Source organism: Lachnellula hyalina, assembly GCF_007821495.1.
Source record: "Lachnellula hyalina strain CBS 185.66 chromosome Unknown contig00016, whole genome shotgun sequence".
NCBI classification, from domain to species: Eukaryota; Fungi; Ascomycota; class Leotiomycetes; order Helotiales; family Lachnaceae; genus Lachnellula; species Lachnellula hyalina.
Window position 1 is genome coordinate 45,186 of NW_022157130.1, and position 12,765 is coordinate 57,950.

At 47.5% G+C, this 12,765-nt stretch overlaps 4 protein-coding genes across 4 annotated transcripts; all 4 read right to left on the minus strand.

Annotated features, from left to right (window-relative positions):
- Positions 1-1,260: 1,260 nt before the first annotated feature.
- Positions 1,261-2,509, minus strand: srr (putative serine racemase; the record flags this gene model as incomplete). Its single annotated transcript, XM_031145961.1, is given in 2 exon segments — positions 1,261-2,111; positions 2,125-2,509. The coding sequence occupies 2 exon segments, from the start codon at positions 2,507-2,509 to the stop codon at positions 1,261-1,263; spliced, it is 1,236 nt and encodes a 411-aa protein (XP_031008354.1).
- Positions 2,510-2,917: 408 nt separating this feature from the next.
- Positions 2,918-4,340, minus strand: ilv-2 (Ketol-acid reductoisomerase, mitochondrial; the record flags this gene model as incomplete). Its single annotated transcript, XM_031145962.1, has 5 exons — positions 2,918-2,945; positions 2,991-3,658; positions 3,704-3,982; positions 4,050-4,081; positions 4,139-4,340. The coding sequence occupies 5 exons, from the start codon at positions 4,338-4,340 to the stop codon at positions 2,918-2,920; spliced, it is 1,209 nt and encodes a 402-aa protein (XP_031008427.1).
- A 753-nt stretch (positions 4,341-5,093) lies between these two features.
- UBC12 (NEDD8-conjugating enzyme) lies at positions 5,094-5,888 on the minus strand (the record flags this gene model as incomplete). The annotated part of the gene is made up of 4 exons (XM_031145963.1): positions 5,094-5,255; positions 5,314-5,603; positions 5,684-5,774; positions 5,868-5,888. 4 exons carry the CDS (start codon positions 5,886-5,888, stop codon positions 5,094-5,096), a joined length of 564 nt encoding a protein of 187 aa, XP_031008428.1.
- Positions 5,889-6,539: 651 nt separating this feature from the next.
- Positions 6,540-9,372, minus strand: chsG (Chitin synthase; the record flags this gene model as incomplete). The annotated part of the gene is made up of 3 exons (XM_031145964.1): positions 6,540-6,677; positions 6,728-7,658; positions 7,709-9,372. 3 exons carry the CDS (start codon positions 9,370-9,372, stop codon positions 6,540-6,542), a joined length of 2,733 nt encoding a protein of 910 aa, XP_031008349.1.
- Positions 9,373-12,765: the final 3,393 nt, after the last annotated feature.

Here is a 12,765-nt window from a genome sequence, read left to right on the forward strand (position 1 = left end):
CTCGTGCGGTGCATGTATATCACTGTAGCCTAGATGGAAACGGCACTGTACCAAATCACCCTCTCTCTGCTTCTCCCATCAACGATGACAAGACACCAACTATACAGGAATTTGCCAAAGCAGTGTTTTGCCGCAAAAACAATCAGCTGATTTCACCCTACTCTTCTTCAAATCTATCCTCTTCTTGACAATCCATTGATATTTCAAGTCTTAACCAGATAGCGTTCATGATTTCGCTCACACCAAACGACGGATTTTCCAGGTAGAAGCAAGGATTCCGGTTCGCTTATAGCTTGAAGATTTACACGGTTTTCGTGGATACAAGTCCTCTAAGCATACGCAATATTACATGTAAACCAAGTTATTCAGGCAAGGGTTCAAATAGAGGTGGATTGGGTATCTGCCAGACAGAAAGGACGCCAGGCAGCAATTAGACGATATTCAAACTACTCTCGAGGAGAGACTGACACAGGTTTCACGAGGACTTCACAGCCTTAGACTGGAAGCAGAAGATGAGACCAATTAGGGCCAGTCAGTATGCTCTGAATGTGTCAAACTCGCAATGGCATAGATAGAGCGTTTGACTCGGGGGAGGAGCAGAGCAAAGAGCATTGCAAGGAGTTCGAGACCGATATTAGAGTAGAAAGGGTTCTCATATGCAATGCATTTCGTTTCTTGAAAACTCGATAAAAAGAGAAGCTGTCCTCAATCTGCAACATCAACACTGCATAGCGACACCGCTAACTAGTCGATCACTTGGCGCACGATTTGTGAAGAGTTCTGCTGGAGCTCAACAGACAAGATTTATGACTAGAAATGTATAGACGATGGATGATCGGAGCGGAAGGGTTTTACCAACACACGAAGATGACCTGGATGAGATGGAAATGGAGACGCATAGAGGAGAAGCAAACATGGGATGTTATTTAGCAAACATAGTAAACGCAACCGCCTCCTACATGTGGTAAATTGATGCTTGCGTTCAGAGGTTCTGCTGATAGATAGTTTCGGGGAACAAAATGGTCTTGAAAGGCAAATTCACAATTGCTTCAGACATATAAGCACTTGGCAGGGGTTTCTTACCTTTAAAGTTAAACACGAAAAACCCCGGTGTTTTCAGCTACTGACAGAATGCTCCATTTCCGCCAAGGAGACTGTTTTACGTGAAACGGGTCAATACATAGGGCTGGTGTATCTTTGTAGCGTACCGGAGCCATTCTTCTCATTGGGCATTACTCAACTATTGGCTTTGACGTTCTGTCAACCAGCAACATTCTCAGCAACCTTCGCTCCATCATTTCCAACCTTAGCCTCCTGTCTTTCCGCTTTCGCTGGCCCCACCTCAAACGTCTTCCCTAAAGCCTCGACACTCACATTCCCCCCACTCACCACAATCCCCAAGTCCCAGCCCCTCTCACCTGCCTCCCTTTCAACAATGCCTCTGAAATCCTCATTGAAGAGCGCAGTAGCAAGGCCCACCACAGCACTCGGTTCAACCACCATCTTCATCCTCTCAAGCACCAACCGCAGCGCAGCTTTGATCTGCTCCTCCGTCACACTGAACATCTGCCTCACCAGCTTCCGATCATAGATGACGGTCCAGGGATACGCGCCCACCGGTGTTCTCAAACCATCAGCGATGGTGAGAGTTTTAACGGTCTCGATGCGTTTCCCCGACTCCAAACCACGTTTACAGTCATCTGCACCTTCAAACTCAGGCTCTGCGCCAAAGACTTGTATGCCCGTCCCGTCGCAACTCAGAGCAACGCCAGAAAGCATACCGCCGCCCCCACAGGGAGCAATGATAGCATCTAGACCTTTCGCCCCTCCATTCATCTGCAAGACTTGTTCTTGAAGTTCTATCCCTAGTGTTCCTTGCCCGAGCATTATATCGGGATGGTCATATGGCGGTATAAGTCTTGCGCCAGTCTTCTTTCTTATATCTTCGACAACCGCTTCGCGTTCTGTGCTGGTCGAGCCAGAGAAGATGACTGTGGCGCCGTAGCCTTTCGTGGCTGCTATCTTGGAGGGTGTCGATATGGTGGGCATTACGATGTGTGCAGGGACGCCCATTGTACGGGCTGCGAGGGCGAGGGCTTGTGCGTGGTTGCCTGTGAAGCATACGGTCAGATATTGTTTTTAAGAGGTGGGACAATGGGATGAGAGCAAACCCGCCTGAGCTATGGGTAACGACCCCTCGTGTCGAGATTTCCTCCCATGCTTGCTCTGCCATCAGACGCTTCAAGGCATGGAAAGCACCCCTCACCTTAAACGCCCCCACTTTTTGAAAATTCTCGCATTTAAACCAGAATCTTATCTTTGGCTTTGTGGGTTCTTGGCCTGCCCACGGCGTACCAGCGAGGGTAGAGGCAGATTGAGGTGTAGAAGCTAGGTCATTGAGGGTCGTATTGGTAAGGACGGGTGTGTAGTGTATGTATTCTTTGATGAGCGCATGCGCAGCTATGACTGAGGGGCGCTCGAGAGGAGGGGCGTTGGCAGGATCCGCCATATTTGTTAACTGTAGTAGTCAAGGTCTTTTGTGACTGCAGATGACTTGGAGTTCTGAATAGTATCTACCAGTGTCAGTCCTTAGTGCATCTTGCTAGGTGAGTACGAGTCCCAAGATTTGGAAATAACTTTTCCGATTGCGGAGACATGGATCATGAAGATGTCTAGCTCCACACTAGCCTACCACTATAAGCTGACAATATATGGTCGAAAATACTTGACATTGGCTGTTTGTAGATCGATGCACTAAAGTAATGTCAACGCGAGGTTTTTAAAAATGGTAAACTTTTCGCAATTCGAGATACCGAAGTTCCTTTCGGGACTAGAATATAGTACAAGTGCGCCAGATTATTTGCCAATATCTCAAAAACACCACCACCACCACTCCATATCATCTGACATATCCACCTTACTTCTGGTTCTCAGGACGGAGAGATCTGTGTATATTAGTATGGTACAGGATAATTGATTAATTGACTCACCGGACGGCCTTTCCTGCTCTCCAGATCTCCAAATCACGAATCTCCTTCATCTCTACCTCATACTTCTCACGGTAATCTGGCTGGGAGTTGAATTCAAGGGATCGCTGAGTCTCCTTTCCGGTCTTGACAGAGTCGTATAAATCGTTGAAGACGGGCTTCAAGGCATCCTTGAACTTTCCGCTCCAGTCAATGGCACCACGACGGGCAGTGGTAGAGCACGCCTCGTACATCCAGTCCATACCGTTGGCACCAATCAAGGGGTACAGGGATTGGGTAGCCTCCTCGACGGTCTCGTTGAAGGCCTCGCTGGGACTGTGGCCTTGCTCACGGAGAACCTCGTATTGTGCAAGGAACATGCCGTGAATACCACCCATCAAGCAACCACGCTCACCGTACAAGTCAGAGTAAACTTCCTTCTCGAAGGTGGTCTCGTAGAGGTAACCACTGCCAACACCAACACCGAGAGCAATTGCCTTCTCCTTGGCATTGCCAGTGAAATCTTGGTAGACAGCGATAGAGGAGTTGATACCACGTCCCTCGCGGAACAGAGTTCGAACAGTTCGGCCGGAACCCTTGGGGGCAACGAGGATAACATCGACATCGGCGGGAACCTCGACCTTAGTCTGGTCCTTGAAGACTGGGGAGAAACCGTGAGAGAAATAGAGAGTCTATGCGAGTTAGCAGAGACTGGTGTAAAAGATGGTAGTAAATACCTTTCCCTTGGTGATCTGGGGCTTGATTGCGGGCCAGGTCTCACTCTGGGCAGCATCACTGAGCAAGTTCATGATGATGGTTCCCTTGGAGATGGCCTCATCAACATCGAAGAGGTTCTTTCCTGGGACCCAGCCGTCTTGTTGAGCATCCTTCCATGATTGACCGTTCTTTCGTACACCGACAACAACGTTGAGGCCCTGATCACGCATGTTCAAGGACTGGGCGTGGCCTTGCGACCCGTATCCAATGATTGCCATTGTGTCATTTTTGAAGTAATCCTAGAATTGTATCAGCATCGAAGTCGAGAAGACTGGCGGTGGGGGGGGGAGGGGGGGTGAAAAGTACTTGGAGCTTGGCAGCAGGCCAGTCTGCTCTCTCTGTAATGTTGTTAGAATACAATATCTAATGGTGTAGGTGAGGCGAGTGATGCATACCATAGACATCCTCCTTGGTGCCGGCAAAGTCAATTGTCTTTACACCTCTGACCTGTTGACTCGATGCCACAGCAGCGCGGGCAACAGTCGGTCTGGCAGAAGCATTGAGGGCAGAGACAAAGGTGCGACGAGCTGAAGCACCGGTGAGTTGTTTGGCCAAGGACGAGCGAAGAGCTGCTCTCGAGAATGTACGGGAAGCCATTGTGAGGAGTGGAGTGGAGAGGAGAGGAGAGGGTGATGAAAGAGTATGTAGCTTTATTAAGAGGTGAGGTGGATGGTGACAGACTGATGGACTGACTGACTATGACTATGACTGACTCTCAGCAAAAAATTCAAAGCTTCAGTCAGTTTGGAGCCGAAATCGGCTGCACTACGAATACGCCGTACGGAGGCGTACACCGACACAGACTGCAACTCGCCAAACACAATAAATAAATGGGGCGGGGCTAACGGCAAGGATCATGGAATGGTGGGGTGTAGGCGTGTGCGGTGGATGAAGTCAAAGTCGCTGTTAGGCCAAATAATCTTTATACATATATAATTTACACATCTTGTCCGTAGAAGTCGGAGTGGTCGCTGCCTAAGCACCTATAGGTAGAGGTAAGAAAGGTACCCCAGTTATAACTATCCATGCAGGCGAGAAGGAAGTATGTACCTAGAGGTATTGTCCTATTTGCTTGATGCATTTATGTCTTTATCTACTTGTGTAGCACTCACTGCGATGTGGAATCCGAAAGTATATCCGTCGTCTAGTTACTTGGTGATATGGTTAGATTTCTTCTACCCTCTCATCGCCGCAAACAAGTACGAGACCAGTGTATTTACTCCCAAATCCCACCCGATATAAACGCCTCATAATGCCATATGGCTCGTATCGTATCGTCATGCATATCTACATGTATGTTTATCTCCCACAGCCTCTGTAGTTGTGCGTATCTGTAGCCATCCACTCCTTCTAATCGCGAGTCTTGAAGACCTTGTCGAAAGCCTCGTTTCGGACGATCCCCCCTCCCATGGACTGCCTCACGTTGCGCTTGAATCCTTCTCGGTTGGACCGCAAGTCCTCTGCGGCTTCTTTGTTTAGAGGGTCCGAGGCGTTTGGCTCGAGGAAGAGAAACTGTGAAGGTTAATTAACTAGAGGCTCATCGAGGCTTTGAAGAAGGGTGCATGCGTACTTGCAGACCAACGATCACGGCTTGTATGTTCAAGACCGGCTTCCAGTCCTCTCGCAAGATGTTCAGGCACACTTTCCCCTGCAGATCGATGTTGGGGTGGTATATTTTTTCTTTGCAGAGGACCTTGGGTGCCTGATGCGGGAACTCTTGACTGATCTCAAAGGTAAAGTGGAACTGCCCGCCTTTGTACATTCCCTCATCCGGCTCGATCGTGAGTTCAAAGTTCAGAACGTCGTCGGGGTCTTTGAAGATCGTCTTCATCGTCCGGGGCAGTTCGAGCTCAGAGAGATCTAGGCGCAAAGGTTAGACCAGTTCAAGGCAAGATGAGGGAAGTATAACTCCCGGACACGACGAACAGGACAGGGCATACCTTTCTGGACTCGCAGCTGTGCTGCGGTGACCTTCTTCTTTTTGTTTCCAGCAGCAGCATCTGCGTTAGCATCGCTCTGCTGCTTTTGTTTCTGTAGGCAAAGGAGGGGGGTCAGCACTTTATGATCTGCGCTTCGGGCCAGCGACACCAGGGAACCTAGAGAGAAAAAGTATTTAATTCATACCATGTTCCATATCTTCAACATTGTGCCAGCAACTTAGTTATGTGGTGGCGGGAAGAGAGGGTGGAGATAGGTGTACTTGAAAGGGTGGTGGAAGTTGTGTTGAGGGCAAGGCGCAAGCGACAGCCTTTGATTCGAGATAAGATAAAGGAATTCCTGCCTGGCGACCTGCTGCTGGACCATGAATGAATTTCAACTGGTTTAAATCCACCACTACACTGATTAGACTTTAGTATAAAATGGACATACAATTATTCATTCACTCATTCATTCAGGGACTTTTCGTCTAAAAAAATGGTTGCCTGGTGATGTGAACAAAGGTCCCGAGTTTGTCAAATGTCGGAATGTACATGTACTTTCTACTGTACCTGAAAACTGAAATACAGAAACTTATTTGAAAAGAGTCACAAATATATGAGAATTGTGTTCCACGGTAGCCTATTCCAATTCAATGAAACAGATTATTTATAGGGGTATTCATTTCCAGGCACACTCGACCAGATCCACGCGACAGCCGTTGGACGGCTTCTAAAACGCCATTATGTGCTGATGCTCGACGAACATATCTCACTGTACTCTTACAGATCTACTGCAAGAGCAGCCTAATTTCAAAAAATGCATATCCTGGCCCCAAAAGGGTTCCACCACAACTTTTATATCCTCTGCCCAACCCCTTCAACGTCTCCTGAAGCAGCACATGATTCCAGAGCGTCCCAAAAACCAGATGCAACCAATAAATCGGACAACGGACAGGACAGCTGTCGCATAAAGTAAGACCTCGAAGAACTTCGCGGTACGGATGCTTGCACTATTCTAAGGACTTGTTAGCGGCAGATTCATATAAATGTGAGAGCAGTACTAACTCCGAATCCAAATTTATCAACCGAGTCGCTGGTAATAGCAACAATCAGGATGAGATTTGAAAAGATCCAACAAATCAACAACTTAGTTCGGAAAGACTTGTAGGAATCCTCAAGAGTCTTTTTATCGTCTTCCACCTCAGGTACATAAGGTTTCAGAGCACGCTTGACTGTGGCTTCAAACTGGCTATCGATGTCTTCCTGAGGCCGATCAATTTCTTCAATAACGGCTGTCTTTCCATCGCTTTTTGTGGTTTGAGCAGAAGGAAGGGCGTCAGCCTTGTCAGATCCCTTCGTACCCCAAGAGACATCGTGCCAGTTACTGAAGGCATAGACCATCAGAATATTGATGTAGGATGATGCAAGTAGCAGGTACTGGAGGAACGAGTGGAACATATGCCATGGATCGAGATACATGAACGACGCAACGTAGTACAGGCCATAAGTAGCAAGCAAAGCGATAATGATGATGCCACCGCCACTACTGCTCGAGCCGAAGAAACTAGCGAAGAAATCCTTCGCATTATCGCCGTCGATCTTTGTCTTTTTAATGCCTTGGTAGGCGAGGTACAAGGCCAAGACGATCAGATATGCGTTGATCACCCCAAAGACCACGAACGAGATGATGTAGGTAAGTCTTGAACCCTTTGGTCTATTTCCAAGAGCCAAGATAAATTGCACCAACAAAAAGGCAATGTAGAGGAACTTGAGAATGGTGTTGATAATGGGGGTTGCGGTGTTGCCGAAAGGCCATCCATTCTTCGCCGCGATCCCGTTGGCTGCTGGTGTCGGGGTTCCAACAAGATCCATAATTACAGTGGTGGTAAGATAGTATGATGCCAGCATGAACCACGTGAGGAAGACAGTGAAGGTGTTGTAAATGAGCTGGATATGCAAGAAGAACATGCGAACAATGTTATGACCACTTTTGTACCTGTATAATGTTAGTAAAAGCTCCATGTGTGACTAAATACCGATACTTACATCCTGCCGAAGTGCATTATCGAATACCCAGAGGCCGCGAAAGATCCGTTAAGCCATCTACGACGTTGGCCAATGAACTCGGCAGCTCCCTCAGGAACATCAGTTTCTCCCTTGGCGGCTTTGATATAAGTCAAATGCCATTTAGAGCCAGCCTTAGCAACCAACTCAAAGCAGAGAATTCTGTCCTCGGCCAAAAACATGTTCTTCTTGAAAATGTTCATTCCCTCAATTCCTTTTTTACCAAGTTTCTTCGACAGAGTATGGTCACCATGGAAATATTGTTCAAGAGGTCTGCCCATAATTGCTCTGAAGCGGTACGCAGAAAAAGCGCCAGGCAACACACTGACGTATCCGAAAGAACTCTCAAGCGGTTTGTCCAGAATATTACTTATCTTATACTCGAAATTCTGACCAGCGACTAAGGGGTTGAGGAGCTTCCTCCCTCCTTTACCCAACATAGCATGAATCTCACCGCATGCTCCTCCAAGATCCTTGTCATTGTAGAAAGCCTCCCACAGATACAGGAGCGATTTTACACCAGGCTTTGTTCCAGCATCGAGAAGGATGCAGACTTCGGGGTTCAAAAGTCGACCGAAAGCGTTGAAGAGCCATCTGTGGGAGTTGATCTTTTTGGTGTTCTTCTGCTTTAAGCAGAATATCATCTGGACAGGCGGGAGGGTGGAACTGCTGTCGTCTATCGGTTGAATGAGCTGTTGCTGTGCCGTGACTGACAATTGTGTCGTGTATTCGAAGACATGGGCCACGGTCTCCTTGCCGTCAATATCCTTTTTCATGACACCATCTTGAAAGATACCGATAGTTGCCAAAACATCCAAAGTTTCCTTGTCACAAGGATCTATTCCATCAAAAACAAGACACACGACAATCTTTTGCCAAGCTGGCCCACCAACATTCCAGAAATCGGATTTCTTTAGATTCACAATATCGCGGACATTTTGCATAACACCGTGTAGGGTACGGGCGGTCAAGGTTTTATCTTCGTTGTAGTAAGTAACGGCGATCAGAAGCTCGGTATGGCGATTGTACATGGCGGGCCGTAGATTGTAACCGTTCTTTAGAGTGAAATCATCGGGATCGCAAGTTGCTGCTGTATATCGCATATGGGTAAACTCTTCGCTGTTTCCAGTCTCGGCCTCTTGCCTGTATTTCGATTGTATGGCATTCTTGATGGCAGATGGCACGGGATGGTTGACGCTCAAGACGCTGCCCTGAACGAGTTTGACCTTTCTCGTAGCATAGCGTTTGAGACCACCAGTGTTGGGGACTTGACGTTGCTTCCAAGCTTCGGTGGAATCGGTATCAGCTCGGGAGTAGGGAGAACCAGCCCGTCCAAATTCAGCGTCGTCCGCTGGATGGCCATACGTGGTGCTGCTGCCACCATATTCGCTGGAGTAGGGAGCCGGCGAAGCACCAGGGACGTAAGATTCTGTCAAGCTGTATGTCGACCCAGGCCGCACGGTTGGAGACTGTGCTCGTAGGCCTAGGTTGGTTTGGCTGTCGTAGGGACTTGCAAAGGGGCCAGCGCCCGCCTGCTGATGCAACAAAGGTTGGTTTCCGCCGTCCTCAGCATCGTATTGTCCCGGAGGAGGGAGGTCTGCGAGGTGATGCTCATCATAACCGTTCCCGGGTGGATTATGAGCCATGATGAGGTGTTAGGCTTTCGATTCTATGGTGTGCCGTCGCTGGATTGATGAGTTGGCTGGATGTTTGTGAAAGGGGAACGTATGTGAGAAGATGCTTTCAGCTAGGGAATGAATGTCCGTGGTCGTGAATAACAAGCAAGTAAACAAATACCGACGTCACACTCTACAGCGAGATGTGTCGAGGAAGCTCCGAGGGAAAGAAGACTTCGGGGAAGGATAGAAGAAGAAGGAGAGAATGATGAGGTTTCTTGGAGATGGAGAGGAAGAGGAGGGTATTGTGAGATTCAAAGTTGCGCAGGTGGTCGGTTTGCCTCGCTTTTACTGGCAGTTGATCGACGCAGACAAGGAAGCTGGGGCGGAGACGGGTGCTGGGCTGGTATTTAGTTCGTCGCTTAATAAATGTACTTCGTAAAAGACGCAGCGGTTGTGAGTGTGAGGCGCGAGAAATACCCAATTATATGGAGTAATCTCAACAAGAGGCAGTGCAGTGCTGGGCTGGACTGGGGTGGGAATGTCCCTTCTTTGTTGAGCTGTACGCGGTATTCTACTGATTCTATCCCCTATTATACGAAGTACCTGCATAAAATCGTGCGAGAGGAGAAGGGGAAGGTCTGAAGTCTCTAGACCCTGTTGCTGCTGTTTCAAGTAGCAACCAACCACTTGTTGCCAAAACGGCCTGTGAGGAGTCGAAATACAAAGAATCCGTCCGATGGCTGCACTACTCATTCATGTTCATGCTTCCAAGTCTCTTTCTTTGTCCAAGTTGGCCTCAAAACCTCAGCCTGCTGCAACTCGTATTCATGCGCATGTACTGTACGAGGTACGTAGTTTTCTTTGTTGTTGCCACAATGAATCTTCGGCAGCGCGCGTCAGAAACCGACTAGCCATCTTTACCTTAGGGCTGTCTAAATATAGGCTCCCTGGAGCTACGGGTGGGCCCGTGAACATCTGAACAACTGAGCATCGTCAAATCTCAAGTTGAAGTTGAAGCCGACCAGGCTTTTGGTCTGAATGCTGTGGGAGAAAATGTGAGACTGAAGTTCACCTACAGTAGTAAGTGGGCAAGCTTTTCAATATACTTCTTTTCAAAGGAAGAAGTATCTTGAGACTACGTATGCTGCGCTTCGGGTTATCACCGAAACGCGGGTTACACAGCTGGAGAGAGCGGTGGGTTATTTGGGCTGAATATAGTTGGTCAGCAAATTCTAGATCAAGCATAAGGCATGTTGATTTGGGGTTCAATTATTGAAAGCATTTCCTTCGGTACCTTGGTAGAAAGATGGAAGTATTTGGGACCTGTCAAGAAGCAGGCATCTTTTCGAGGCGACCGTTAATAGGTTGTCAACCAGTATAAGAATGTTGAAAAGAACCTACCTACTTGAAAGGCTTCTCAATGCTGTGGTCCATATACCTAGGTAGCTTCAAGAACCCTCCTATTATCATATGCTCTCCGGTGGTCTGAGAAGAAGATATTGCCTGAATCACAGGCATATATTCGCTGGCTGTTGCAACAGATCAAGTCTAAATTGCGCATCTCTGTTCGTCTCAAGAGGAAGCTACTCAGTATGATATAGCTGAAATGTATAATTGAAAGAACATTGACCCATCCGATCTACTTCTCCCGCCAATGATATTGTGCTCGAAGTGGACTGGCTTGACTTAGATTATTCTGTTTCGAGGATACACGAGGTTGTTGGGCTAAACGTGAGGGGTGGCATCCGAAATTAGAAACAGACGAAGAAGTACTTAGGTATATGCTAGATAATGGAAAGGCGAAAGTAGTTGATTAATGTGACTGCACGAACGGCAGGGTGTGACACCCGATTTTGAAGTCACGGCTCTGACTTTTGGCTCAAATGCTCTTTCCAATTGGTGTGCAAAAAAGACTACCAGAAAACCCCCGGACCACCACAGCGCCATATGAAGTTTGTTAAAGAGTCAAGTGAATATAAGAAAGCGCATTCTAGCTCGATAGAAGTCTAAGCAAGTATCTTAGGACCAACGAAGGAAATATGCACTTGCCAATTGACACACTGGTGAGTAACCAAGGGTACTTATCTAGGTAGTCTAGGTAGTCTTAGATAACGTTGATGATAGAAATCATAGAACGTCCGACAAGTGCATCCATTTCCAAGACTTGATTTCAACGTATTGTAGGTGGGAAAGCAATGAAATTTGCTTCCCATCTTCCCAAGAGGGCCATACGGTATGGTATTCCGAGAGTAGTGCTCACCAAGGCTCAGACTCTACCGTGATCGGTCCCAAGATGTGTGGTGTTGTACAGATAGCATATGTGTGCGTAAATAGGTGGGAATGGGTTCTTGCACCGCGGCTTAGGATATCAAATCGGCGACCAACATCGAACCCAATATGACGATGCAATATCATGTCGATTTGGTTGTTCTTCTTTGGTCTTTCATCCTCCGTTATATCCGACATTGAGGAAGGCTGGGAATAGGTGAGTGTGAAGCCGCACATCATTCTGGATATCCTGAAGACGGAGTCGAAGGTTTTATTGATGGTCGTGGCGTAGTCCTTAAATTGGATATATCCTGATGCTTTCTACCAAGTTTGAAGAGTAGGAGTACACTGTAGCAAAACTTCATATCAAAAACCTAGAAGGATGATTTACATCTTTCTCCGCATTCTTAGATGGATTATGGGATGGGAGGCGTGCAATCCCTTAGTTACGATATAAACCCATCCTGTGTGGGGCTATATGTCGCATATCATTGGTTCATAACGCATGATCCCCTTAAATTAGATCTTACCCTCCCCTGGCCTGGCCTGACTATACGGATAGTAAGGCAAGGTAAGGGCGCTGTGGGGAACTCTCGCCAGGTCTCTCGCTCACTCCCGTTTCCATCCTTTCTTTGAGGATCAACGCTCTGTGCCAACGCAGCTCAGCCAAACATTCACGACAACCGTGTGGTCTGGATCTGGTCCTACAAACTCCAAACCTTACCAGCCCATCCAACTTATTTCACCATCGATGTAGTCGCAGAGCGCTCAATCAACCTTCACCTATCACACTATAGAGCTCTTGCTCACTTACATTCGTTAAATCTCCCTTCGTTGCGTTGCTTCTGCGCCCGGCAGGCCACATTATTCCCAAGAATTACCCTCTTCACTTCCCTTCCGAATCTTGCGACACGAGAGCCACCAGAGGCAAACCGTATCTGTGATACTGCTGCTTTATCATCCCACATTTCACCCTTTCGCGCACGTCTTTTGAGCACTTTCTCTTTGTCTACGATAAATTTACGACTCTTTGAAGGCCAAATCAATTACAACGAGCACCCTATAAGGTGCCTCGACCCATTCGGCCCTGATCATCCACCACATACTTTATGATAACATAGCTCATTTGTTTCTTCTATTTTACTCATCATC